General features: G+C 38.8%; 1 protein-coding gene across 1 annotated transcript; it reads left to right on the forward strand.

Moving 5' to 3' along the window:
• The first annotated feature begins 294 nt into the window (after positions 1 to 294).
• Positions 295 to 4,724, forward strand: LOC106307837 (protein NLP4-like). The gene is made up of 5 exons (XM_013744904.1): positions 295 to 637; positions 787 to 1,579; positions 1,654 to 1,701; positions 3,005 to 3,857; positions 3,939 to 4,724. Exons 2-5 carry the CDS (start codon positions 842 to 844, stop codon positions 4,637 to 4,639), a joined length of 2,340 nt encoding a protein of 779 aa, XP_013600358.1. The 5' UTR covers positions 295 to 637; positions 787 to 841; the 3' UTR covers positions 4,640 to 4,724.
• The last annotated feature ends 3,365 nt before the right edge of the window (positions 4,725 to 8,089 follow it).

The raw sequence follows: 8,089 nt of genomic DNA on the forward strand, positions 1-8,089 counted from the left end.
GTATATTTTAAAGATACGATCAGCTATTATAGTTGAATTTTTCAAAAATTTGTGGAATCTTATTCTATCACTGATTTAACTAACATATAAACAAGCAGTGTATTTCATCATTGTTTATTTCGCTAAATAAAAGATATTGCAGCATTGTTGTCAAATCAAGTGAACAGATATTCCAGATAAATTCTATTTTCTTTTTTAGTATCAAATGATTATTGGTGAGATTCTCTGATTCTCTCTACGTGAAGTTTGTTAAATCAACATAAATAGATATTCACTGCACAAGTCATGATATTGCTCTTTTGTTTATTCCCTACTCTCTCTCTCTACAAAGTGTCTATCTCCTCCTGTTGGAATATAGAGTGAAATGCTCTGTAAATGAAACCAAAACAAATTTCTCAACAAAATTCACAAATATCCACATTTCCATTTTAATCTTTTTAATTCTTTTTTGTTCATTTTCATCTTCATCTTCATCATCAGAGACATAATCCATCAGACATCTTCACAGCTTTCTTTTCTTTTAGTTTGAGATTTCTGTTCCTTATATCTCAGACAACAAGTTGTAAGAAACTTCAGTTTATAAGAGGGAGTTTAAAACCCCACTTGAGGAAGGAATTTTCGAGTATATCTTTACTCTGTGAGTTTATTTTTCTTCCTCTTGTTCTAATCTATCTTCTAAAGCTTTATAGGTTTGTTTTTTCATTAAGAAGAAAGTTGATTAGCATGAAGTTCGTTCTTGTATGTTTGTGAAACTTTCTTGAAAAAGGGATGCTTCGTTTTTTTCAGCTGCTGCTACATTGATATTGGAAGTAGCTGAACCAACAAAGCAAATTACATATCTATGGAAGATAGTCTTCTCCAAACTGAGAACACGGTTATGGACACTGAGTTCATGGATGGATTGCTACTAGATGGTTGCTGGTTAGAGACAACAGATGGATCTGTTAGCCCTTTTGATCCATCTTCCTTCAAGTGGCCTCCAACTCAAGATACATCATCTATCTGCACATCAGAAGTAGTATCTCAGACGTACGGTCAGGATTGCGCAAGTCTTGATGAGTTTCCATGGAACAAAAGGTGGTGGATTGGACCAGGTGGTGGTGGTTCTTCTATTACTGAGAGACTGGTCCAAGCAGTTGAACACATTAGAGATTACACGACAGAGAGAGGCTCACTAATACAGTTGTGGGTTCCGGTTAACAGAGGTGGTAAGCGAGTTTTGACCACAAGAGAACAACCTTATAGCCACGATCCTACATGTCAGAGACTAGCAAACTATAGAGAGGTCTCTGTGAACTATCACTTCTCCGCTGAGAAAGAGGATTCCAATGCCTTAGCTGGTTTGCCTGGAAGGGTTTTCTTGGGGAAGCTTCCTGAATGGACTCCTGATGTTAGGTTTTTCAGGAGCGAGGAGTATCCTAGAGTCCATCACGCTCAGGACTGTGATGTCCGTGGAACGCTGGCCATTCCGGTGTTTGAGCAAGGGAGTAAGGTTTGTTTGGGTGTTATTGAGGTTGTAATGACTACAGAGATGGTTAAACTAGCACCTGAGCTTGACAGTATCTGCAGAGCACTTCAGGTTTGTGTCCTTCTCTAAAACCTTTCTGCTTTTGCTATTGAAATGGTTTCTCTAAAAGTTAATTTGTTTCACAGGCAGTTGATCTTAGGAGCACTGAAGTTCAGATTCCACCTTCTCTAAAGGTAATCAAAGAAGCTACACATGTTCTTTAGGTTCTCGTTTTGGTGTGTAAAACGCGATTTCGGCCAAAAAAAAATTATTTTTTGGTTTTGGTGGAAAAACGTGATTTTACGATATTGGAGAGAAAAATGCAATTTTACAGTGTTGGTGAGTAAACTCGATTTTACGATTTTAGCGAAGAACATGATTTTATAGTTTTAGCGGGAAAATACGGGAAAACTAAAAAAAATTGGGGTTTTAGAGGAAAAATACTATTTTCGTATTTAAAAATATTATATAATAATTACAATAACTAATTTAATTAATTTTTGTATTTGGATTGAAGTGTATTTTGATATTTTAGATTTTTAGATGAAAATAGGGCTGGGCAAATAAACCGAACCCGAAAATCCGAATCGAACCCGATCCGATAAAAATGAATCCGAACCGATCCGAACCCGACATAAATACCGAATGGATCTTGTTTTATGGTATTTCGGATTATGGGTATTATCCGAACCGAATCCGAAATTAAATGGATATCCGATAGAATCCGAAACATTCAAAATGCCAAAAAAAAACTTGTACCAAACATGATCTAAATTCCTGATATGTAGCCAAAATACACTAAGATATTATTAAACATCTACAATAACTATCTATTATATGAAGGTTGATGGTTGAAAGTAGCGTTTGAGGCTTGAAATTTTTAGATTTTGGTTTTATTTTCATTGAATAATTTTTTTTCATTTCATGAGAACTTAATTTTTCGTTTTATGATTTCATTTATTGGTTTTCTTTCTATCAATAACAACGTAAAATAGGTACAAATCAAGTACTTTAAACCCGAAGAACCGATTGCACTTATGTTTTGGTTACAAAATATGTATAAATCAAGTACTTTAAAACCGAATAACCGGTTGGAACCCAAAACCCGAAAATACATCGGGTTGTACCGGTTCTTTGAAGATTTACTAACCCCGATCCGAACCCGATAGAACCCGAACCGGTCACGAACCGAACTTTTATATAATCCGAATGGGGCTGATTTTGATAAACCCGAAAAACCGAGACCCGATTGGACAAAACCGAAACCCGATTGGGACCCCGAATGCCCATGCCTAGATGAAAATATTACATCTACAATTTGCATTTTTTGTTAATTTTTAAAGATATTTTAGTTATTATAGATTCTGCATGCTATACAATATTTAGATGATGATATAATAGTGTCTAAACGAACAACATCTGAATATTTGCATCTAAATACAACATCTAGATACAAAAACAAATAGAGCCTAAACCATATTGTTTCTTTTATGTCAGGGATGTGACTTGTCCTACAAAGCTGCATTACCAGAAATCAGAAACCTCTTGAGATGTGCTTGTGAGACACATAAACTCCCTCTAGCTCAGACATGGGTCTCTTGTCTTCATCAAAGCAAAAGCGGGTGCCGTCACAACGATGAGAACTACATCCACTGCGTGTCAACCATTGATGATGCATGCTATCTTGGTGATCCAACAGTCCGTGAGTTCCATGAAGCCTGCTCTGAGCATCACCTCTTGAAGGGACAAGGAGTTGTAGGACAAGCCTTCTTGACCAATGGACCTTGCTTTTCACCTGATGTCTCTAACTACAAGAAGTCTGAGTACCCTCTCTCTCACCATGCTAATATTTTTGGTTTGCATGGCTCGGTTGCAATACGCCTACGCTGCATTCACACTGGCTCTGTTGATTTCGTCTTGGAGTTCTTTTTGCCTAAAGACTGTGGTGATGTAGAGGAGCAGAGGAAAATGTTGAATGCTCTTTCAACTATTATGGCTCATGTGCCTAGAAGCTTAAGGATTGTTACAGATAAGGAGCTAGAAGATGAGAGTGAAGTGATAGTGACGCCAAAGATAGAGATCACATCTGAACATACCAAAGATTGGTTACACCAAAGTAATAATCCAGAGAATCTTGGATTAATATTTGACGTGGGAGACAAGGCAAGTGATGAGTTTGGTTTGAAAAGAGGTTTTGGTTACACCAGAGACTCTAATATCAATGAGAGCAGCACTTTCTCTAGTAAGATGGCTGAGACAAAGCGTACAAAAGCTGATAAGACGATCACATTGGATGTTCTTCGACAGCACTTCGCAGGGAGTCTGAAAGATGCAGCCAAGAACATCGGTGGTAAGCAGCATTTTGCTCTAATGTTTTCGGTTCGGTTTATTCATAAAAGTCATAAGATTGATTCTCTTGTTTTCTTGTCAGTTTGTCCAACGACGTTGAAGAGAATATGCAGGCAACATGGTATACAGAGATGGCCTTCAAGAAAGATCAAGAAAGTGGGACATTCTCTTCAGAAGATCCAACGAGTGATTGATTCTGTTGAAGGTGTTTCAGGTCTTCTTCCCATTGGCTCCTTCTACGCAAACTTCCCTAACTTAGCCTCGTCACAGGAACCATCCCTACAAGGCAAAACCTCTCTTCCTCCACAGCCATTGCAGCTTTCAAAGTCACCTGTTTCCCCATACAGTCACAGTTCAAGCTCCAGCCAATGTTGCTCCAGCGAAACCCAATTAAACAGCGACACAACAACAACAACTGATGTAGGAGGAGGTGTATTGACTCTTTCTAGTTTAGAAAAAATCCCTCAAAGTACCAACTTGTCATTGTCATCTCTAGATAATGACTTTCTGAGGATTAAAGTTAGCTATGGAGAAGAGAAGATCAGGTTTCGGATGGGGAACTCGCGCAGGTTAAGTGATCTACTGTGGGAGATAGGGAAGCGGTTTAGCATAGAGGATATGAGCAGGTGTGATCTAAAGTACTTAGATGAAGATAATGAATGGGTTTTGTTGACTTGTGATGAAGATGTAGAAGAGTGTGTAAGTGTCTGCAGTACCACACGGAGTCATACCATTAAGCTTCTGCTTCATGTTTCTTCTCATTGTTACAATTCATGGCAATGACCTTTTTTAATGTTTACAACTGTTCATAATTGTCATATTCTTATACAATGTAGGAAAAATAAGTATAAGAATTTTTTTTATTAAAAACATGTACCAAATTATATATATTCTTTACACATTTCTACAGAACACAAAACTTAAAAATAAGTTTGATTTGTGATGAAGATGTAGAAGAGTAGGTCCGGTTTAATCCGGTTTTACAACTTTTCTTACCCAAGCAACAAGATTCTCCCCGCTTTGCTTTTTTGACTCAAGTCAATGGCTTTCCTTCCAGCAACCAGCTCAAGCAAGATTACACCGAAGCAGTATATATATGATTTAACGGTTAGTTTCCCGCTCATTGCGTACTCTGGAGCACAGTAAGTTCCCATGACTCTGGTGGAGACATGAGTTCAATCTCCTACATGCCCGAGTTTAGCTTGTCCAAAATCAGAGAGCTTGGGGTTGAACACTTTGTCTAGCAATATGTTTCATTTTCATAAGAGACCGTGAAGTACATAGACTTTATTCTTTTAAAATTGATATAACATACATACATATTGTCATTTAGAGCTGTAAGTTTCTGTGTATTATTAATTATAATATAAAGTGTCCTTATATATGGAAGTTTACAAAGAGATAAATGGAAAGACATATTATGAAAAAATTACAAATTATAAACATAAAGGGAAAAAGAAATAGGGTTTCCTTTTCTCTAACTAAAGTAAGCCGCCTCTCTCTTTAAGTGTATGGACCGGTTATAGACCGGGCCGGTTATGGACATCCATCAATTGATTTATAACACTCCCCTTGGATGCCATAACCATACAGAGATTGTAATACGCTTAATGTTGTCTCATTAAAACCTTATCAGGAAAACCCAGTGGGACAAAACCATGATGAAAGAAAAAGAGTACAACACGCACTACTCCCCCTGATGTGAACCTCAGTGGAGGTCTTTCAGCCTACGCATCCCAATCTGATGCATGAGCTTCCTGGATGTGCAGGTCGGAAGTGCCTTAGTGAATAGATCGGCCGAATTTTCACTGGATCGTACTTGGACCACTTTGACCTCTCCGGCCTTTTGTAAATCGTGGGTAAAGAATCACTTAGGTAAAATATGTTTTGTCCTGTCCCCTTTGATATAGCCGTCTTTGAGCTGAGCAATGCAAGCCGCATTGTCCTCGAACATCACGGTCGGATCTTTGCACTCGACCATCCCACAATCTGATTGGACATGTTGGGTCATCGACCTCAACCAGACGACCTCGCGGCTGGTCTCATAAATGGCCAATATTTTCGAGTGATTAGACGATGTGGCCGAGATGGTTTGTTTCATAGAACGCTATGATATGGCCGTACCTCCATGTGTAAAGACATATCATGTATGTGATCGAGCATTGTGTGGATCTGATAGATAGCCTGCATCAGCAAAGCCAACTAATCCATCTTTGTTATGGTTAGTATAAAATAGACCCAAGTCTTTCGTTCCTTGCAGGTAACGAAGAACATGTTTAATCTCGTTCCAGTGCCTCTGGGTCGGACAGGAGCTAAACCTAGATAGTAGGTTCACGACAAAGGCTATATCAGGCCATGTGTGAGTTGCCAAGTACATTAAAGCTCCTATGGCACTGAGATATGATATTTCGGGACCAAGGACATCCTCATCATCCATCTTGGGACAGAAGGGATCAGTGTCCAGGCCGAGGGATCTCACGACCATGGGACTGGTCAGTGGATGGCAATCGGCCATATTAAACCTCTTGAGTACCTTTTCTGTATAAGTCATTTGATGCACAAGGATACCATCATTTATGTACTCAAGCTGTAATCCCAAACAAAATTTTGTTTTTCCCGAGATCTTTCATCTCAAATTCTTTCTTACGGTATTCAACCGTTTGGGAAATCTTTCCAGAGGTTCCAAGGATGTTTAGATCATCAACATATACTGCTATGATCACGAATCCTTTGTTTTCGAATTTCTTAATGAAAATACATGGACTGATAGGGTCATTTCTATATCCCTCTTTCACTAGGTACTCACTTAGTCTATTGTACCACATTCGTCCGGATTGTTTCAGTCCATAAAGAGATTTATTCAGCTTAATACAATGCTGTTCTCGAGAACTCTCTTTGTTTTTCAATTCGATACCTTCTGGGACTTTCATATAGATTTCATTATCCAGTAGATCATATAGGTATGCGGTTACAACATCCATTAACTGTAAATCTAGACCTTCTCTCACGGCCAGACTCATTAGGAATCTGAAGGTCGTAGCATCCACCACAGGGGAGCATGTCTCCTCATAATCTATTCTTGGTCTCTGTGAGAATCCTTGTGCAACAAGTCGGGCTTTATACCTCACGACTTCACCATCTCATTTCTCTTTCTCACAAAGACCCATTTGTATCCAACTGGTTTGATATCATGAGGTGTTCGGATTATTGGACCAAATACACCTCTTTTTCTCAATGATTATAACTCCACGTTTATGGCTTCTTTCCACTTAAGCCAATCTGGTCGTTGCATGCATTCATATATAGACGCGGGTTCATGATCCTCATTATCCATAAGTTCAAGTGCTACTTCATAAGCAAATATATCATCCATGTCGACATGTTTTCTGTTCCATTTTTTTCCAGACAAGACATAGTTTATTGAGATCTCATTATTATCTGCATCATCAGTACCATGAATCTTGGCGTCCCAAGAATCATTGTTTGGCACATCAGGGCCGGCCACATCAGTGGCATCAGGTCCGGCCATGTCTAAAGCCGTAGGGTTGGACGCGGCCACATCACGGGCTGGATCGGCCGCTGCCATATCTGGTGTCTTATGAACCTCGGTTTCATTTTCTGCACTTTTCTTTGTTTTCTGAGGGTTCTTATCTTTGGAACCTATTGGTCTACCACGTTTCACACGTTGTCTAGACTTTGTAGCAACTTTATTGTGTCCTTCTTGAACATCAATTCTTATTGGTGCATTAGCAGCTGGTATATATGACTTTGTCACTCTTTTCGGGTCAGCAAAGAAATTTGGCAATTGATTAGCTAGCTTTTGTAAATGAATGATCTTTTGAACTTCTAGATCACATTCTTGAGTTCGAGAATCTTTCCAAGTTATGGATGTTTGATTCCATGAGATTTCTTTTACCATTTTACTACTATCTCCCCCTAATGTTGGAAGTTTGGATTCATTAAAATGACAATCCGCGTATCTGGCCTTAAACAAATCACCTGTAGTTGGCTCGAGATACTTTAAAATCGTGGGGGAATCAAATCCAACATATATCCTCATCCTCATTTGAGGTCCCATCTTTGTTCTCTGTGGTGGAGCTATTGGAACATAAACGGCACAGCCGAATGTCCTAAGATGGGATACGTCTGGCTCATGACCCGTAAGTAATTGTAATGGGGAATACTTATGTTCACTAAATGGTCTGATGCGTATGAGCTCGGCTGCGTGAAGGA

Source organism: Brassica oleracea, chromosome C8 (assembly GCF_000695525.1).
Source record: "Brassica oleracea var. oleracea cultivar TO1000 chromosome C8, BOL, whole genome shotgun sequence".
Taxonomy (NCBI): Eukaryota; Viridiplantae; Streptophyta; class Magnoliopsida; order Brassicales; family Brassicaceae; genus Brassica; species Brassica oleracea.